This window comes from Rutidosis leptorrhynchoides, chromosome 1 (assembly GCF_046630445.1).
Source record: "Rutidosis leptorrhynchoides isolate AG116_Rl617_1_P2 chromosome 1, CSIRO_AGI_Rlap_v1, whole genome shotgun sequence".
In the NCBI taxonomy this organism is placed as follows: Eukaryota; Viridiplantae; Streptophyta; class Magnoliopsida; order Asterales; family Asteraceae; genus Rutidosis; species Rutidosis leptorrhynchoides.
In genome coordinates this window covers 150645558-150668250 of record NC_092333.1, presented here as the reverse complement: position 1 = coordinate 150668250, position 22693 = coordinate 150645558, and the positions used below count along the sequence as shown (strand labels likewise).

Below are 22693 nucleotides of genomic sequence, written 5' to 3'. Positions count from 1 at the left end.
GTGCACTATTTGAAATTAGTGGCGGATAAAAGTCTTCGGAAAAATCCCAAATTTTTAGATTAATTATATTTATTTATTTTGATCATTATGGTATAAAATTCAATCCTTAATTTGATAAATAAAAATTACATCAATCATCCCTCTCATTTATGGGTAAAATATAAAAAGTGTTAAAATTAAATAATTAGATCCTAAATATACTTTTAATAAGCCTATAACTTTTATAACTCATTTTCAGATCACCTTTTATTTTAAAATTACATAAGTTCGAATTTAACTTGCTTAATATTGATCGAATGATAATTGAGTGTTACAGTCGTTTACTAAATAGATTCGAAATCACAAAATATATATTTAATATACTTTATTTATATATATAGATATGTTTTAAATAATAATTATCATAATATTATATTTTACATAGTTAATTTTAATAACAACAATATATAATATTTCAAATTAAATTTCTAATTATTACTTATATATATATATATATATATATATATATATATATATATATATATATATATATATATACACACACACACACATATATCTATTTACAATTAATTGTTCGTGAATCGTCGAGAGCAGTCGAAGGTCAATTGAATATATGAACATCGTTTCAAAATTTTCTAGACTCAACATTAAATACTTTGCTTATCGTATCGAAATTATATAGAGATTAAGTTTAAATTTAATCGTAAATTCTCGGGTCGTCACATAAATGTACATTATCCACACTGAATCGTTTCCATGGTCTTACATAGCAGAGGCATAAAGTACTTGTATTGCTCATCCACGCTATGTTTCTCATGCAATATCTACCTGGTTTCACTCGATTTTCATTTCCAAAGTGCTCGAAAAGCTATGATCTTGGGTTTTATCGTGTTCTGAGTGTCATTGCAGTTCTAAGTGCAAATTGGGTGTAAAATTGACCAAGGTGTGCAAATGTATCAAGAAAACTACAAAGTTCTCATCCTAGCAACAAGAACGACGTTCCAGAATCAAGGAACGTCGTTCCATCATCAAGAACGACGTTCTAAAGCCAAGAACAATGTTCTACCTGGGAAATTTACAAAAGAAATGGAAACAGAACAAGATGTGATTTCTGGCATGATTAAGGAACGATGTTTCTTTAAAAGAACGACATTCCACATTTGTTCAAGAATGACATTGTGCCAACAAGAACGGCGTTCCACTATACGAGTCAAGGAACGACGTTCCTTAAATAGGAACGACGTTTCTCTGGGCAGTTTTTGAAGAGTATAAAAAGGAAGAGATTAAGGGTTTTCAAACATCACTCACTCAACAGAATAATAGTTCGTAGTGGCTGATCAAAATTAGGGTTTCATGGCAATTTTATTAAGGTTTTCATCAAGTTTCATCCATTCGTCCATTATACATCAAGGATTGAGAGATTGAAGCAAGATCTAGGGCTTGTTCTTCATCATCTTCATTTTATACATCTAGTTACTTTTGTAATTTCATAAGTTTGGTACAATTTACTCTTGTTTATTGCTTAATCATGTTTAGATTAACTTTATTTACTTGTATTGATCTAGTTCTAGCCATGATTGGCTAGACTTATTATGTACACTTGTTTATGAAACTTGATAGCTATGGGTTGCTAATATTAATGTTATTGATTGTGTTTAGATGAATCTATTAGCTTGATGATTGTGATTTGTCATTAGAATTAGCCAAAAGATCCTTTGTTATGCTTGTTTTGGACTTTACTTTGATTATATGGATTGTGTAGCTTTCAAAGGGATTTGATTAGTGAAGCAATTTGTACTTCAACACTTAGGTGATCTAGACAGTCAAATTAAGGCTTTCAAGGGATTGGGGTCTTGGTTTGGGTTAGTAACCAATTGGTCCTTAGTCAACATAGTGAGGTTTGGTTTTCTTAAGGGATTTTGATCACCAAAGGGTTTTAGGGGACTTTAACCTAGGCTAAGTACTTGTGATAATTGCATGATTAAAATAAGATCAATTAGTATAAGCTTATGGGAATTTACAAATATTAATTTGATCACAATAACATCTAGTAGGGATACTAGTCCAAAGTTTGAACACAATTAGACCTTAAGTGAATAAAGAACAACCCAAATGCTTCAAGTGGATTAAACAAGTGTACATGCCTTTAATATTGATATTTACTTAATCACTTTAGTTCTTAGTTTAAATTGAATTAGTCCAAAACCCCCCAATCAAACACAACTTAGGATGATTATGAGTTTTCATCGATTCAACTAGCAACTACCGCTCTATTGGGACGAACTTTAAACAGAATACTTGCTAATTACAACTACCGAGTCATAGTTTCTCGTGACTTTGTTTCATAGTCGAATTAAAGTTTAATTTAATTATAAATTTAAAAGAGAGTAAGAATCATTTGTTTGCAATGAATTCTTGGCGCAGTTGCTGGGAGCGGTTAGCTAGTTGTATGTTTGTTTTAAGCTTTTAATTGTTCGATCCTTTTGTAGGGATTTATCCTTGCAAAAGTTACTTTTCTTGTTTTTATATATTATTTTGTTTGGAAAACCATTTGTGTTTGTGTTGTGATCGAAGGTATGTATTTTGGGGTATGAAAAGGAGATCCCAAAAGGATCAAGAGTTTACATAACTATTTTTCAATCCGGAGAAACACTTGCACGGGGTTTACAAGTGTAGAGAAGAAATGGTATTAAGGAAAATTTTTGAGGTTTGCCATTTTGTATCGAAGATATGGATGCTAACAAACCAATTCAAAATGAGGAAAATCCATTCGGTCATAGGTTACTGGTTAATCAAGAAGATCAAGTTGATCCGAATGATACTCCGATGTTGAATGCTAGGTTGGTTGACCTACGTTGGTGCCTCCGGCTATTACAAAACCACCCATTGGGGCCGATAATTAGAAGATCGAGGGTAACTTCTTTACACTGATCAAGGATATGTTATTTCATGGGTTGATAGAAGAAAATCCTTTCGAGCACATTCAACAATTTAACGATATTTATGACATATATAAGAACAAGGATGTTACCGATGATGCTTTCAAGTTAAGGGCATTCCCCTTTACTCTTCAAGGTGATGCGAAAGTGTGGTTAAGGAACTTACCTTTCGATTTAGGACTTTTCAAGATTTAACCGAAGCTTTTATCAATCATTTCTTTCCATCATCAAAGGCGGAACGACTTAGAATGGAAATTAATGCATTCACTCAATGGAGTGATGAGTCTTTGTATGATGCATGGATACGTTTCAAAAAAATGTTGAGAGCTTGTCCACCACATGGTTTGACTAAGAAAGAGTACATCAACACGTTCTACCGGGGCACTAATGCTTTGACAAGACAAACTCTTGATGCATCTTCGGGAGGAGTATTTATGTATAAATCACCTAATGCAGCCGAAACCATGTTAGAGGATATGTCGGTAAACACTTATGAATGGAACCCTTCACCACGAGACTTACCAAGGAAAAGTGTAGCTCAAGTGGAGAGTGACAACGGTCAAGTCACCCTTACAAGCTTAAATAATCAATTTCAAATGTATGAGAAGGAGTTGAAGAAGCTAGAACAATCGATAGTCGCAATGCAAGTAGGTTATCAAAGGTGTGATCGACCACATCTCACCAATAATTGCCCCCAAATCAACCAATGAAACCATATTGATTTGGATGACATTCCCATGAATTCGGATGCTCATGTCCACTACGTAAGTAATCAAACTATCAAATGGGTGGGACATCAAACCAAGGCAACAATTCTTATCAATCAAACCAAGGCTATTACAACCCTAACCAAAGACAAGTCTCGTTCAACAATCAAACCAATCCACCACCGGATTTACTAATCAAAACCGAAACCAAGGCTACAATTCAAATTATAACCAAAACCGAAACAATAATTACCAATCACAAAACAACCAATCTTATACCAACCAAGGAAATCAAAGCTATCAAAACCAAGGTTACAATCAACAACCTCAACAAAACACTCAACAGTCCCAACCTTCAAAGAGCCTAGAAGAAATCATGAAAAATTACATCAAAAAGGCAAAAACTACTGAGGCATTCTTGTTAAAAGAGAATGAGTTTTTGAAGCAACAACTGAAACATCAACAAGCCTCTTTTCAAAACCTAGAGAGTACCATTGGAAGACTTTCTAACCAATTTGCCGAAAGACCTCAAGGAACTTTACCTTCAAACAATCAAGTCAACCCAAACAACAATTACAACAATAACCGACAACAAAACCAAAACAACAACAACACAAGAGTCATTTCTATCGAGAGCACCAACCAAAACCCTAACTACCCAAACTAAAATGATAATATTAATGACATAACCACTCAAAGTGGTCTAACCTTAAATGAAGGGATTGAAAATCCCCATCCACAACCTTTTATCACCCAAGAACCATTACCAAGCTTCATTGAGGAAGAAATCGGGGTTAGTAAGGAGAAGGGTAAAGAAAAGGTCGACTCAACCAGGGTTAAGGATGTCAAGGGTAATGATGAGAAGGGTAAAGATAAGGGTAACGAACCTTTGAAGGTTACAAGGCCGGTTCCATATCCGAAAGCTTTAAGGAAGGACAGGTTGGCGGCTCAATACAAAAAGTTTCAAGATATGATGAAAAATGTGTCGATCAACTTGCCAATTACCGATGTGCTCAAAGGGATGCCTAACTACGGTCGGTTCATCAAGGAGCTAATTTTGGAAAGGGGTAAATATCATGAGGAAACATCTTTCTTTATCGAAGAAGAGTGCAACAAAATTCTTGCATCAAGACCAAGGATCCCTAAAAAGTTAGGTGATCCAGAAAAATTTATTTTCCCTTGTAATTTTGGTGACTCGGAAGTGTTCGATGCACTTGCCGATTTGGGTGCAAGCATTAACCTAATTCCCCATTTACTTTACGAGAGACTTGGTCTTGGGCCTCTTAAACCAACTCGTATTAGAATAAGATTGGCCAACCATTCATTTGACACTGCTATTGGTATCACCGAGGACATCTTGGTTAGCATTGACACCTTGGTGTTCCCGGTTGACTTTGTTATCATGGAGATGAAGGAGGACCTTCGAGTCCCCCTCATCTTAGGGAAACCATTTCTTGCAACCGCCGACACCATAATTTTGGTGAAACACAACCAAATCAACATTGGAGTTGGTGAAGAGCGTGTAACCATCAATATCCGAAAAGCTATGAAGCAACCGAGTAATACCGATGACGATGAGTGTTATGCCTTTGACCATATTGACCTTTATGTTAATGAAGAGCTTGAAAAGCTTTTAGGGGTTGATACCACAGGGTTCAACCAAGTTTGTGAAAATGAAATTGAGGACTTAGAGGCCGACTTTAGGGATTTGATGAATGTTAATGTTGATGAAAGTGAATTTGAATATGAGACTACTCGGGAAAAGTCATTTGAGGCTATTCCCAATGAAGATAGATTTCGAATCAAGTCTTCATGAGAAGAACCTCCTACTCTAGAGCTAAAAGAGCTCCCCGAGCATCTTGAATATGCTTATCTCAAGGAAGCAAGCCAACTTCCAGACTCACCCAAGACCAAAAGACACGACATGTTTCTCTTCTTAAGTCTCACCATAATGCGATAGGATGGAGGACCACGGACATCCTGGGGATCAATCCATCATATTGCACACAGAAGATTCTCATGGAGGTTAACTTCAAACCGGTTGTCCAAAGAAAACGGAGACTTAACCCAAATATGAAGGAGGTAGTTAAGAAGGAGGTTATTAAATTATTAGATGCGAGCCTTATTTACCCAATCTCTGACTCACCATGGGTGAGTCTTGAGCAAGTTGTGCCTAAAAAGGGTGGGACCACGGTGATCTTAAATGACCAAAATGAACTTGTCGCAACTCAAACCATCACGGGATGGCGGGTATGCATTGACTATAGCGTCTAAACAATGCCACAAGAAAGGACCATTTCCTACTCCCATACATTGATCAAATGATCGAACGTTTAAGCGGGAGAGAATTTTATTGTTTCCTTGACGAGTTTTCGGGATACTTCCAAATCCTGATAGACCCCGAGGATCAAGAAAAGAGGACCTTTACATGTCCCTATGGTACATTTGCTTACCGAAGAATGCCTTTCGGGTTGTGTAACGCCCCGGGGACATTCCAAAGATGCATGCTTGCAATCTTTTCGGATATGGTTGAGGACACGATTGAGGTATTCATGGATGTCTTCTTGGTATTCGAGGACTCGTTTGACCATTGCCTTTAAAACCTAGATAAAATGTTAACCCGTTGTGAAAAATGCAAATTTGGTTTTAAATTGGGAAAAATGTCACTTTATGGTCAAGTAGGGGGTAGTATTAGGTCATAAAATTTCTAAGGCGGGAATTGAGGTAGATAAAGCTAAGATTAGTGTGATAAAAGACTTACCTAAACCATTAGATGTGAAAGCAATCCGAAGCTTTCTTGGGCATGCGGGTTTTTAACGGCTGTTCATAAAGGATTTTTCAAAAATTGCTCACCCGATGACCAAATTGTTAGAAAAGGACCAACCCCTCTTATTTGATGATGAATGCACCGAGGCATTTAACTTGTTGAAAGAAAAGCTCATTAATTCGCCAATTCTTATCTCTCTCGATTGGGATAAAGACTTTGAATTAATGTGCGATGCAAGCGACTTCGCGCTTGGAGCGGTGCTTGGTCAAAGAGTTGACCAACACTTTAGACCCATTTATTATGCAAGCAAGACATTAACTGGGGCCCAATTGAATTACCCCACCATCGAGAAAGAACTTCTCGCGGTATTTTTCGCCTTCGATAAGTTTCGATCTTACCTTGTGCTTTCCAAGACGATCGTTTACACGGATCACTCCGCGTTATGATATCTTTTTCAAAAGCAAGATTTGAAACATCGCTTAATTAGGTGGGTACTTCTCTTACAAGAGTTTGATATATAGATAAGGGATAAAGAAAGAGCCGAGAATGTGGCAGCCGACCACTTATCAAGACTAGACAACCCCGAGTTTCAGCCTTTGGCTGAGTCTAAAATCCTGGACACTTTCTCGGATGAACACTTAATGAGGGTTGATCTAGTAGATGACGTAACATGGTTTGCCAATTTTGCAAACTACTTAGCCTCTAATGTTTTTTACAAAAATGATTTTCGTACCAACAAAAGAAAAAGTTTTACAATGACCTAAGGTACTACTTTTGGGAAGAGCTGGACTTGTTCCGCATCGGCACGGAGCAAGTCATCCGGAGGTGTGTATATGGGCAAGAAGCCCGAGAGATCTTCAAAAGTTGTCATAGTGGGCCAACGGGGGGTCATTTTGGGCTGAATCACACCGCTAAAAAGGTGTTTGATTCCGGATTCTATTGGCCCACGATCTTCAAGGGCGCCCACGAGTTGGTGAAACGTTGTGATTCTTGCCAAAGGTCCAGATCCATTTCTAAGATGGATGAAATGCCCCAAACCGGGATCCAAATTTGCGAGATATTTGATGTATGGGGTCTCGATTTCCTGGGCCCATTCCCGAATTCGAATAAATGTCTTTATATTTTGGTAGCGGTTGATTATGTCTCGAAATGGGCCGAGGCTAAAGCCTTGCCAACTAATGATGCTAGGGTAGTGATCAAGTTTTTGAAGAATTTGTTTTCTAGGTTAGGAGTGCCAAAGGCGTTGATCTAGGATCGTGGCACGCACTTTGCTAATAGTTTTATGGAGAAAGTAATGGAAAAATATGGTGTTACACATCGTTTCTCCGCCTTTCACCACCCCCAAACGAGTGGTCAAGTGGAGAATACAAATCGTGCTTTGAAAATGATTTTGGAAAAGACGGTTAGCAATAACCCTAAGGTTTACTCAACAAAGCTTGACGATGCCTTGTGGGCATTTAGAACCACATATAAGAAACCAATAGGCACCACACCATTTCGTTTAGCCTATGGGAAAGCATGCCACCTCCCGGTAAAGGTTGAGCATAGAGCGTTTGGTCACTAAAGGAAGTGAACCTAGATCTTGACCAAGCAAAGGAAAAACGGGTCATGCAAATGCATGAATTGGAGGAGCTTAGGTTAGAGGCATACGATAACTCTTTGACATACAAAGAGAAGACCAAATGATGGCATGACACCCGACTTATGGGACCTAAGGAATTTCACCCAAATGGCAAGGTTCTAGTGTTCAATTCACGTTTTAAGTTCTCACCCGATAAGTTAAAGTCTAGGTGGTCGGGTCCTTACATAGTCAAAAGAGCTTACTCAACGGGCTATGTTGAGTTGTACGGTGTGATGGCCCCGTCAATACACTTAACGGCTCCGTCACTTGAACCCACAGCTTGATCGAACTTAAATGAATGATATTGTATTCTTTTATTTCAAAAGTTTCCCGAAAAGGAAACATACCAAAATATGTAGTTTAAACAACCCAACATATTAATAACCAAAGTTGAAATTAAAACATTGTCAACAAAACCCACAAGTTTAAATTATCCAAAAATATAATGCAAGTTTAAAGTTTCATAAATGTTAAACAAAATCTGCCCAAATGCATGCAGACTCTTCTAACACAGCGGAAGCATCAAACAAACTCAAGTACCTGTGAAAACATGTGAGTAAACTGTCAACAAAAATGTTGAGTGAATTATAGGTTTAAATAAACGTATAAACTTTAGACCACAAGATTTAAATGTTAGAAAACATAAAACATTATTCCATTATCAATGAGCCACTTGGAAACCACTTAACCCTTTATTTACCCTTGCCAAACACACTAAATAATATACACTGAACAATTGTATCTTCAACTAAATACGAAGTACTAAACATTTCGATTATAAATTGCTAGCGCGACTAGCTCGAAATGGGGTTGTCAAACCCGATAGATCTATCCGTACGATTCGCGTTCACCAGTAGAAACCAGTGATTACAGTTACCAGACTAGGGAATATTTTTGTTCAACTCATAATGAATAATTTAAATTTAATTTCCACTTGTGTCTAAACGTAAAATAAAATGCATGTAATCACATCCCAAAAATATACTTTGAAAAGTATGTAAAAATGGGACTATAACTCACCTTAAAGTAAACGAAGTAACCACACAAAAATGCGAACAGCAAATGAAGTAAAGTGATCAGGGATGATCACAACGCCGACCTATAAATAAAGCAGGTCGATAAAAATAACTAACTTATGTCAAGTCTTAGTATGATAGCTATTGTACATACTGCAAGTAGACATATAACAACACTCAACATGCATCGGTTTGATCGGAACAGCGTACGGACACACATTTTCTATTTTTAGAAAGTTTCTATTTTTAGCAGGTTTCCATTTTTGGAAAGTTTCTATTTTAGAAAAGTTTCTATTTTTGGAAAGTTTCTATTTTAGGAAATTTTCTATTTTTGGAAAGTTTCTATTTTTAGAAAGTTATTAATTTAGGAAAGTTTCCTTAATTAGAAAGTCAACATAAGTCAACTGAAAGTCAAAGTCAATCGAAAGTCAACTCAAAAGTCAACCTTGGTCAAACATAGTCAACATTGATTTTTAAAGTATAGGTTATAATAATAATATAGGTTAGAATGTTATTTAAAGTCATAAATGTATAATTATGTCATAACATAAGTTTAATTAAATTAAATTGAATTATTAAAGTTAACATAAGTTTAAATGATATAATTAATATAACATAAGTATTTAATTATGTAATTAAATATCAATCATAATATAAGTATTATTAATTATAATAAATTTTAAATCATATCATAAGTATTATTAATTATTAATGAATTATTAATCATATCATAAGTTCTAATTATAATTATTAAATCATAAATGTTTAATAATTAAATTATAATTGAATAATAATAACTAAGCTTTATAATAATTAAATAATTAATTAATCTTTATTATAAGTCTTATTATAATAATCTCATAATATAAGTTTAACACTTACCATAAGTATTTTTCATTAATAATAAAAGTATTATTAATCATTAGTTTAATTAAAAGTTTAATTAAATCATAATTAATTAATAAATGATATAATAAATATATATATATCATAAGTCTTAAATTAAATTAATTACTTTTTACATCATAAGTAATTTATTAATAATGAAATTCATTATTTATATCATAAGTCTTATTTAATAACCATAAGTTTTAATTAAAAGTTCATCGGGTCATAACTTGAGCCCCGGGAAATCAGTTTTCGGCGAGTCTTATATATATCTTCGCCTAACCAACCCACCCGACACATTAGTGTGCTCAAGAACACCCCAAGAACAGCCATCAAGTCGTGACCTACAGCCATTATTCAACTTGGAGCTTTAATCCGTTCAAAAACATGTTTTAGTCATAACGGGTGATCCGTGGCTCGGATTTCAATGACCCGAACATGAAAGTTCATCCAATCATCAATCCTAACATACTAGTACACCCTAAAGACTCCGAAAGTGGTCACAAAGTCGGATCATACCTGTACCAATTCGTTCTTACATTTTAATTTCAATTAAACACCATTTTAATCATATCTAGAGCTCCGGGAATCGAAATAACATGACTCCGGAGTCTAAAATTAATGTCTTGATGAGAGGAACTCATCTAAAAACTTTGATTTTACTTTTATATCAGTCAAGTTTACATAAATGAACAAACAAGCTGCTGTCCCAAAACAATCAAACCGAAAACATGTATAATCGAGCATTTCTACGCATACTATCAACAATACAATAACATATAATCATCATACTATCAATATAACATACAAAATCAGTAAAATATAGGAAAAATAAAAAATCTAGGGTTAGGTTTTATATCCTAATCGAGAATCAAGAGATATCAACGTGTAGAGAAGAACGAGAAGAACACATTTATATGAATGATTGATTGATCCAAGCTTGTTTGAAGAAGATGATGATGGTTTAAGGTGGTGGTGGTGATGGCTAGGCATGGGAGGAGAGGGAGAGAGCACAAACTAAATATTAGGTTTAGAAAAAAAGGAAGAATGAAATTAGATGAAAAAAAATGAAAGGAAAATGGGGTATACCCCCTCCCCTTGAATGGTTCGGCCGAATGGGGTAAGGTGGGACCCATTTGTGGGCCATTTTGTATTTTGATAATTTCCTTGTGGCCCGAACGCTCGAACGAAACCCGAAACGCGAAAACACGACTACGCGATTGAAAATTCGGAGAGATAACAAATACGCGACGAAAAATATATATAAACACTATATATAAATATATGACATTAAAATATCATATCTAAAATAATTAGGACTTAAAAATCTCAAAAGCTCGACTGTTGATTTGAAAACCAAAAAGATTCGCCGGATAGAAATCCACGACACGTAGAAACGTACAAATTAATATATGGACACAAATATTCACATAGCACATAATAATTTATATATTATTACAAAAATAATAATATAGGTCATAGAAATGAAGTGGCACGAATAACAGTTAACGGTCGTTAAATAATTAACGGTAAAAGATAACGGAAAAAGTAGGGTCGTTACAGTACCTTCCCGTTACGGAAATTTTGTCCCGAAATTTAGGCAGGTGCAGGGGTTGACTCAGCATCTGGGAACAAATGTGGGTACTTCTGCTTCATCTGATCTTCACGCACCCAAGTGAACTCGGGACCGCGTCTGGCGTTCCATCTAACTTGGACAATAGGAATTCTACTCTGCTTAAGAGTCTTAACCTCTCGATCCATAATTTCAACGGGTTCCTCAATAAAATGAAGTTTCTTATCAACATGAAGTTCCTCCAGAGGAATAGTATTATCGGCCTCGGCCAAACACTTCTTCAAATTCGATAGATGAAAAACGTCATGAACAGCACTAAGTTCTTGTGGTAATTTCAAACGATAAGCCACAGGTCCAACTCTCTCAATAATCTCAAAAGGTCCAACAAAATGAGGATTCAACTTTTCCCTTTTACCAAAACGTATCACGCCCTTTCAAGGTGATACCTTCAACATAACACGATCACCGACCTGAAATTCAATATCGTTCCTTCTCTTATTGGCATAGCTCTTTTTCCGACTTCTGGCAGTTCTCAATCTTTCCTTAATCTATGTGATCTTCTCGGTAGTCTCATGAATAATTTCTGGACCTGTGAGTTGAGCATCCCCAACCTCATTTCAACAGACAGGAGACCTACACTTCCTACCATACAGAGCTTCGAACGGTGCGGCCTTAATACTTGCATGATAACTGTTGTTATAAGAAAATTCAGCTAGCGGCAAATATCTATCCCACCCATTACCAAAATCAATAACACACGCTCGTAACATGTCTTCTAACGTTTGAATGGTCCTTTCACTTTGACCATCCGTCTGCGGATGATAAGCGGTGCTCATATCTAACTTAGTTCCCAAGGCTTCCTGTAAGGATCGCCAAAACCTCGATATAAATCGAGTGTCTCGGTCTGAAATGATAGATACAGGAATACCATGTCTAGAAACAATCTCCTTCAAGTATAAACGAGTAAGCTTCTCCATCGAATCTGTTTCCTTAATCGGAAAAAAGTGAGCTGACTTAGTGAGTCTATCTACAATCACCCAAATGGTATCATAGCCAACCGCAACTCTCGGTAACTTTGTAATAAAATCTATAGTAATACCTTCCCACTTCCACTTGGGAATCTCAGGTTGCACCAAAAGTCCAGACGGTTTTTGATGTTCAGCTTTGACCTTAGCACAGGACAAACACTTAGCCACATAAGTAGCCACATCAGCTTTCAAATTAGGCCACCAATACAGCTCCTTAAGATCATGATACATCTTTCCTGAATCAGGATTAATAGAGTACCTAGACTTATGAACCTCATCCAAAACAAGTTGTCGCAGATCACCAAACTTCGGAACCCAAAGACGTCCCGCAAAATATCTAGTACCATCTGCTCGTACCTCAAACTTCTTAGCCATGCCTGTGACTTTCTTGTTAACAAAATTCTCCTCCTTTAAGGCTTCTTGTTGTGCATCAAGAATCATCCTAGCGAGGTTAGTTCGAATCGTCATATTCAAGGCTCTAAACCTGCGAGGTTCAGCCCTTTCTTTACGACTTAACGCATCGGCCACAACATTGGCTTTTCCCGGATGATAGAAAATTTTGCAATCATAATCATTCAACGTCTCAATCCATCTTCGTTGCCTCATATTCAACTGTTTCTGATCAAGGATATGTTGAAGACTTTTGTGATCAGTGTACACCGTACTTTTGACCCCATAAAGATAATGTCTCCAAATTTTAAGCGCAAATACAACAGCTCCCAACTCTAAATCATGGGTTGTATAGTTCTGTTCATGGATCTTCACCTGTCGTGACGCGTACGCAATAACTTTCTTTCGTTGCTTCAAAACACAACCAAAGCCCTGACGCGAAGCATCACAATAAATGACAAAATCATCATTACCCTCAGGTAGTGACAATATCGGAGCGGTACACAACTTCTTCTTCTTCAGAGTTTAAAAAGCAGTCTCTTGTTCATCCTTCCACTCATACTTCTTCCCCTTGTGCGTTAAAGCAGTCAGAGGTTTCGCTAAACGAGAGAAATCTTGAATGAACCTTCTATAGTAACCTGCCAACCCTAGAAACTGACGAACCTGAGTAGGAGTTTTCGGAATCTCCCACTTCTCGATTGCCTCAATCTTAGCAGGATCAACCTGTATTCCCTGTTTACTAACAATATGTCCAAGGAATTGAACTTCTCTTAACCAGAAAGCACACTTAGAGAACTTAGCGTACAACTCTTCTTTCCTCAACAAATCAAGCACCAACTTCAAATGTTCTTCGTGCTCTTCATCACTCTTGGAATAAATAAGGATGCCGCCAATGAAAACAATAACGAATTTGTCCAGATAGGGTCTACACACTCGGTTCATGAGGTCCATGAACACAGCAGGTGTGTTCGTCAATCCGAACGGCATAACAAGGAATTCGTAGTGACCATAACGGGTGCGAAAAGCAGTTTTCGGAACATCAGAATCTTTAACACGCAGTTGATGATAACCGGAACGAAGATCAATTTTAGAATAAACAGACGAACCTTGAAGCTGATCGAACAGATCATCAATTCTTGGAAGAGGGTAACAGTTTTTAACAGTAAGCTTGTTCAATTCATGATAATCAATACACAAACGAAACGAACCATCTTTCTTCTTAACAAATAGAATAGGAGCTCCCCAAGGGGACGAACTAGGACGAATAAAACCCTTGTCTAACAACTCACGAAGTTGACTTGACAATTCTTGAAGTTCGGAAGGCGCAAGTCGATAAGGAGCACGTGCTACAGGAGCAGCACCGGGAACAAGATCGATTTGAAATTCTACTGCACGTTGCGGCGGAAGGCCAGGTAAACCTTCGAGAAATACCTCGGGAAAATCTTTAACAATATGAACATCACCAACGCCCTTCTCTTCTCTATCAGAATCAACAACATGGGCTAGAATAGCATGACAGCCTTTGCGAAGATATTTATGAACTTTCAAACAGCTTATAAGATTTAATTGTCTGCATTTCTTATACCCAAAAACCATCAGCGGCTCTCCAACCACATTAGTAATACGAACAGCTTTCTCGTAACACACAATCTCAGCACGATTCGTAGACAACCAATCCATACCAATAACAACGTCAAAACTGCCTAGGTCAATCGGTATCAAATCTACCTCAAAATCTCTACCAGCCAGATTAATGTTACATTTATGATACACAGTCTTAGCAGTAAGCACTTTACCATTAGCTATCTCTACAACATAAGTATTGTCTAGAGGAGTTAACGGAGTTTTGATTTTTGGACTTAATTTACTCGACACAAAACTCAAATCAGCCCCTGAATCAAATAGTACATAAACTGATAAATCGTTGACCGATAACGTACCCGTAAAAAGTTTTGGATCTTCTTCAGCATCCCTGGCATTAATGTTGAATGCTCTTCCACGTGCATTCTCAGTAGTCTTCTTGTTAGGGCAGGCATAACGAAAATGCCCCGGCTTACCATAATCATAACAAACTCTCTGATTACCACCATTTCTCAGCTTCCCATTACCATTACCACCATTTTTACCAGCATTGTTACTACCATCTGTAGCAGGAGTAGCAGAACCCGGGATAAGCACCGTACAATCTTTAGCAATGTGTCCCTGATTGGAACACCTCTTACAAGTAAATGTACAATAACCATCATGAGCCTTATAACATCGAGGGCAAACACGCTAATTTCGGTTATTAGAACCAGAAGTATCTTGTTTCTTCTGCTGACTTTGGTTCCGGTTGCGGTTATTATCCCACTTCATTTTCCCATTATCAGCCTTCTTAATGACCTCCTCACCAGCATCAGTCACAGCTGTCTTACTTCTCCTCAAAATCTTATCATTAAGCTTGTGAGCCATAGACATAGCAGCTTCAATAGTCTGGGCTCACTAGACTCAACCCCATGCTCAATCCGCTCAGATAACCCATTAAGTATTTGGACACAACAATATCAACTCAAAGAACCTTTGTTCATAGACATCTAATTCGGTGCCTTTCATCTTCAAGTTCTTAAGCTCAGCCTCTAACTTCTTAAGTTCACCCCGAGGACGATAACGGGTAATCATTCTTTCCTTAAAATTATTCCAAGTCAAACCATACGCCACATCATTACCCAAGCTATTCACCAAGTTGTTCCACCAAGTTAAAGCATTATCCTTAAGAGTGCAGCTTGCGAAACTGTGACGACCCGGAAATTTCCGACCAAATTTAAACTTAACCTTTATATGTTTTCGACACGATAAGCAGAATTTGTAATGTTGAATCTCAAAAAGTTTGGAACTACATTCATGTAATCAATTACCCTTTGACCGTGTTCGACGATTCACGAACAATTATGTGTATATAGATATGTATATATAATATATAATATTAACCGAAAACATTAACAAAGTATTAGATATATGATACTTTACATGAACGTATTTGTTTCGATATATTTATTGACAGAATTAATAGATAATATCAAATGATTGAATTATCAGATACATTATGATATGATTACGGGCCTATGTTATGAGGTCCACTGTGATTTAAAAAATCTATTCTTTTTGACCACTCATTACTTAACCAGTATGATAAAAATAACGATATTTATATTTTATTTTATCAAATATATATAACGATTTAAATTAATATTATATATATTTATACGCGTATTATACGTACATAGTTTTATACTTTTACTATACTTTAACTTTACCTTTACTTTACTTTTACTTTACTTTAACTTTAATAATTCATACTTTAATAATTCACTTTAATAATTCATACTTTAATAATTCACTTTAATAATTCACTTTAATAATTCATACTTTAATAATTCACTTTAAAAATTCATACTTTAATAATTCACTTTAATAATTCATACTTTAATAATTTACTTTAATAATTCATACTTTAATAATTCACGTTAATAATCCAAAAATCTATTATAAAAAGAATTCAATAGGTTTTATTATTTCATAGAAACTTGAAAATATATTTCTCTAAACTCTCTCAATCGAATTACATATATATATATATATATATATATATATATATATATATATATATATATATATATATATATATATATATATATATATATATATATATATATATATATATATATATTTACTTAGTATTATTTCAAGATATTATTAGTATACATAAAATACTACGACGGAGTTATATTCAGACGATTTCAAAATAAGTTTTCAAACGGGATAGAGCTAAGAAAATTATGGGTTATAGCTATGGAGGTTATGGGTATTGATCGAGGGTATTGCTCGTGAGGTCAACCTAACGTTTATCATTTTCGTTGTGTCTACGTATTTTCCTGCAATATTGAATCACAATATTGATACGTGAGCATTCATATCTTATCTTTTATATATTAATAGTGTATCCCTGACTAGTGCTCGAGTATATATGATTATGCATGTTTGTATGCTTAGTTTCGTCGTTAAATAGTTTATGATAAATCACGAATTTGATACATATGCTACTGAGATAAGGTATATGATATGCATGTCGTTGAAAAGCTAAAGAAAAATTAATAACTTTTCATTTAGAAATCGTGTGGGTACGATGAACGGATTAAAAGATATGGTCAACTGAATTATTATTAATTTTAATATTATTATTAAAACGATTATTATAATTGTTATCAGTTGATGTTATTACTAAAATTATCTTTATTACTAAAAATTAATATTTTTATTGAAACTATCATTTTATTATTTTTATCATTATTATTATTATCAATATTATTTTATCAAATAAAAATGCGTACAAAGATATTTTTACCACACGTAATATAATTACATTAATAATACATACCACTATATTTTTATGATATTAAGTGAATTTTATAAATTTTATTACTTGAGATATATAAAAGTATATTTTTATCATATATGAATTTAAATATAAATTTTTATTTATTAATAAATGACTTGTATTATTTAGTATAATAAGATCTGATAAATATATTTAAATATATAAATCGACTATATATAAGTTATATAATAAACATGTATAGATTTTGGAAGTCATTTTGGGTCAAGTTGACTTTTGTTGACTTTTGCATGTCGGTCTCGAGCATTAGGATTGTGATACACTACGACTTGACCTAAATTGTTAGACAGATATTGACCAACATATAAATATATATACTTAATATAGGTTCGTGAATCCGAGACAAACCCTGCACTTGTTCAGTGCCGTCATATACATAATTGCTACGAAATACAGTATTGTGAGTTTCATTTGCTCCCTTTTTAATTGCTTTTGCAATATATATTTTTGGGCTGAGAATACATGCGCTGCTTTTATGAATGCTTTACGAAATAGACATAAGTACTTAAAATATATTCTACGTTGAGTTGTACCACTGGCATACTTCCCTGTAGCTTGGTAACTACCATTTACATGCGGTATTGTAAATGCGAATCCTGTTGATAGATCTATCGGGCCTGACAACCCCAACCGGACTGGACGACCAGTATTCAACGGTTGCACAGTACTTCGTTTCAGTGACTACACTTGGTACAGTGTAGTGAGATTTCATAATAAAGGGAATATGATACGTTGATTAAATGTTAAGTATGGTTACCAAGTGCTCAACCACTTAGAATATTTTTATTAAAACGTTTATGTATATGAAATCTTGTGGTCTATTACTATTACGGAAATGATTGATTATAATAAACTAATGAACTCACCAACCTTTTGGTTGACACTTTAAAGCATGTTTATTCTCAGGTATTAAAGAAATCTTCCGCTGTGCATTAGCTCATTTTAAGGATATTACTTGGAGTCATTCATGTTATACTTTGAAAGACGTTGCATTCGAGTCGTTGAGTTTATCAAGATTAATATTAAGTCAATTATAGTTGGATGTAATATGAAATGGTATGCATGTCGTCAATTTTTGATGTAAAGAAAGTTTGTCTTTTAAAAACGAATGCAATGTTTGTAAAACGTATCATATAGAGGTCAAATACCTCGTGATGTAATCAACTATTGTGAATCGTTTATAATGTATATGAACAGGTCCTTTCAGTTGGTATCAGAGCGGTGGTCTTAGCGAACCAGGTTTTGCATTAGTGTGTCGAACTGATAGTTGTTAAGATGCATTAGTGTGTCTGGACTTCGACCGTGTCTGCATGTCAAAAAGTTTGCTTATCAATTCTAGTCAGAAATCATCTACTTATCATCCTTAGGAAATAACCTGCTTATCATCTTAAGTCTAGACTCGTTTTCCTGCATTTATTTCATAATAGTGTATAGACGGATTCTTATCTTAGCACATCTATTACTGTGAACTTTGACTGCATCTTTTCAAAGATTCTCCGTAATTTACGGAATTTTGGTATTATATATACATATGCAAATTATGTAATTGAAGAATACCAAATATAAATTCTACAATCTATTTCATACCAAAAATTCTTTCCCTGATCCTACGAGATGGATCCCTCAACCAGTTCGAATTCCTCAGATTCCGACAGCTATTCCGATATGGATATCTACCTGAGCTCCGAAAGTAGCATCACCAGAATGGATCAACCAATTTTCCATCATCTATTTTGGATGAATTGGGGATGGGTCCGTAGTCAACTCAACTATTGGAGACAAGAAGAAGGTGATCCCTTTCATCCACCACATTGCCCTCTTGGCAATGAACCTGAAGCACTTACCGGCGAACCTGTCCGAAACACCATTTTCTCTCTCATTTCCAGAGTATCTCGTCATGATTATATACTACACCAAATTCTAGATCTTATTTATCCGCTCGTCCGAACCGACAATCACCCCGGTATAATAGAAGAAGTCAACGAGCTTCACGCTCGGGTAGTGGCTTTGGAGAATATGGTGCAAAGGTTACAAACACTAGCAGCAGCACCAGCAGCATAACCAGTACCACCATCAACAACATCAACAGTACCATTACCACCACCAACAACAACCGCATCGCAAACCTCAACTTCACAATCTGTCCCACGAGCATCGACGTCATACGCCATGTAGATACCAAGGAATACCACAACGATGAAGTATTGATTCATAACTTCATTGGGGAAACATTCTACGACGATTATGTAATTTCTAAAGTTTAGAAATTATCTATCCTAGCCTTAACCATAAATCAAATGAGTTTAATTTAATATTAACTTATTAAATCTATATTACATCTGAAAAAATATACACATATATATTTCCATAAAGACTGTAATAAAATTCTTTTGTACAAAATATTAATTGTGAAATTTTTTTTAACGGGTAGGTAATACCCGAGAGATATATAAATTCACAATTAATATGTTACATTCTTCGAATCTGATTCAGCAAATCATCCATTATACTCCCTACTTTCACAACAATATACATTCTTTTATAGAAATCAAAACAACCATACTCATTCAAAATCTAATTACATATTCTGATTTTGAAATCTCAGAATTCGATTCAAGATATAACTGAAATCATCACTCTTAGATTCCTACATCTTTCAAAACTATACTTTGACTTCAAAACTGTCCTAGAACCTCATTTCTATTCATGGAACTCACAAAAATATTTGTATCATTCAAAATCTTAGAACATCATATGTATATTAACAATTACAATATGTGTTCAAACACTTCGAAATTCTTAAAGACATGCGAGATGATGATCCAACCACACATTACCCACTGTCATGCACCTGAAAAGCTCTCAAAACCAAAGTTATGGTTTAACATGTATACGTGTCAGATCCTTTGATATTTATTACCAAATATAATTTTTCAATCTCTTTCTAAAATAGACAGTTTTGTCACAGCTTCAGTAAATCACCTTCATTTGTTTATACGAATAAACCTTATTATAACAATTACCCCTTCATCATTGTTACCGGGGAACCTTTCATATCTCGCCACATTAGCAGTAAACTTATCAACAACTTCATTAACCTTCGACTTAAGTCTCTCCGAAAAACCACTATACTTATTCATTAAAACCCCATCATGTACTCACCTACATCCTGTAACAATAATTGTCACACCAACTACTGGGAATTAGCAATCAGTATTTTGAATTTCGCGACAATTTTACGTCAAAAGTTATATGTATACATATAACGTCTATCTCCTAGACTTACATACTTCGAATGTGAATTTTCTGAAAAACATCCCAAACTATGAACTAGTTCTCCGAAATTAGAAAAATGCTGATGAAGCAGCAAAAACTGTAAACGACTTTAACAGTCAAAAGTTTGATGATAAAGAATAGTATGGTGGTAAAGCTGAGAAAAAGAGAAGGTTTGAAACTGGAAAACGGATTGAGCAGACCATGAAGGAGGCTGTGGACAAATCAAAAAGACTAAATCTGTCTTCAAAGGATCCAAATGATTCAGTGTCTACTGAAATCGTTAGCAAACACCTTACTTCTTATTCTAAACCTTCACAGACAAATCTTCTTCATCATCCATCTATGTTAAGAATTCTAAGATATCATCGTATCTTTTATTATAAATATCTTCGATATTCCTGAAGATATTTTCACAACTATTCTTATCCGAAATCTTCTATCTATTCGCAATATCTGCGTTACAACATAAAAATAAACTGTGTTAGTTTCTAAATTCTGAAGAAGAAAAAATTCGAATTTAAAATAGGAATGTTTTTGAAGTAGTGTTGGGAACTGAAGCATGAGTTAGTATAATATAATGACACTTGATCAATGTGATTATATTACAGTAAGTCATACTGAGTTTCTAATGGAACGTGATGATTCACAGAACATACCGTCATCATGTACTATTTACACGACTCTTACATTCTACCCAATTTTCAAACATATTAAGAACATATCATCTTGATAGATCTATATTTTCGGATATTCTGGTAATTTTCCAAATCAAGATCGTGCCATTACGATTTTCTTCTTGGAACATTAACTATGTTCATCCAAAAATTCATATCTATAAATTCTGGACCATTATCCGCTTGACTCAAGGTCGGGAAGAGAAAAAGAAAGCATGAAGCTCCGAAATATAATGGAGAATATAAAGCCCGATAACATCCCCGAAATTACAAACCGTGTATATCAATGCGTATAGCAATATAAAGACACGGGAGAATGAAAAACACAATAACCCCAAGGTAATGGTAGAAGAAAATAACTTCCTCCGGTGGTAGATGAAAAAGAAGAATGACAGATATGAAAGTTAAGAGTATATCAAGAATCAATACTGGATGAAACATATAAACGAATGCTTTAAAGTATGAATTGGGGAGAAAGACTAGAAGGTGTGAGCTGTGGAAATAAAGAAACGAAGGGGGTGGATTTATAGTAAAATATCAGACAGAGAAATCGAGACAGATTATCGCATTTAATCAAATAAGATCCTGATTTCCTTAATCGCCGAAGAACCAAATCTTATTGCAAAGATTTTCTTTAAATCCCATGAATTCCGGAAATCAATCATAACTACGTCATCGGTTAAAACGAATATACGTTTACTCATTTCACTCTCTTGCGATAGCTTCACTTATACTCTTCGCGTAATCAAATTGTTTTATCTATATTACTCAATGATGATAAAACTCTATTTATCAACTCATATTAATCATGAAAACATTTTTAATGTTAGCCATAACGACCTCGATCAAATTTCGGGACGAAATTTCTTTAACGGGTAGGTACTGTGACGACCCGGAAATTTCCGACCAAATTTAAACTTAACCTTTATATGTTTCCGACACGATAAGCAGAATTTGTAATGTTGAATCTCAAAAAGTTTGGAACTACATTCATGTAATCAATTACCCTTTGACCATGTTCGACGATTCACGAACAATTATGTGTATATAGATATGTATATATAATATATAATATTAACCGAAAACATTAACAAAGTATTAGATATATGATACTTTACATGAACGTATTTGTTTCAATATATTTATTGACAGAATTAAGAGATAATATCAAATGATTGAATTATCAGATACATTATGATATGATTACGGGCCTATGTTATGAGGTCTACTGTGATTAAAGAAATCTATTCTTTTTGACCACTCATTACTTAACCAGTATGATAAAAATAACGATATTTATATTTTATTTTATCAAATATATATAACGATTTAAATTAATATTATATATATTTATACGCGTATTATACGTACATAGTTTTATA

General features: G+C 34.7%; 1 protein-coding gene and 1 non-coding gene across 2 annotated transcripts; one reads left to right on the top strand and one right to left on the bottom strand.

Annotated features, from left to right (window-relative positions):
* The first annotated feature begins 2730 nt into the window (after window positions 1-2730).
* On the top strand, window positions 2731-5462 carry LOC139890245 (uncharacterized). The gene is made up of 3 exons (XM_071873142.1): window positions 2731-2840; window positions 3118-3600; window positions 4346-5462. Exons 1-3 carry the CDS (start codon window positions 2731-2733, stop codon window positions 5460-5462), a joined length of 1710 nt encoding a protein of 569 aa, XP_071729243.1.
* LOC139886888 (small nucleolar RNA R71) lies at window positions 3179-3285 on the bottom strand. Its single transcript, XR_011772749.1, has one exon. It is a non-coding gene; the product is annotated as a small nucleolar RNA R71 (small nucleolar RNA).
* Window positions 5463-22693: the final 17231 nt, after the last annotated feature.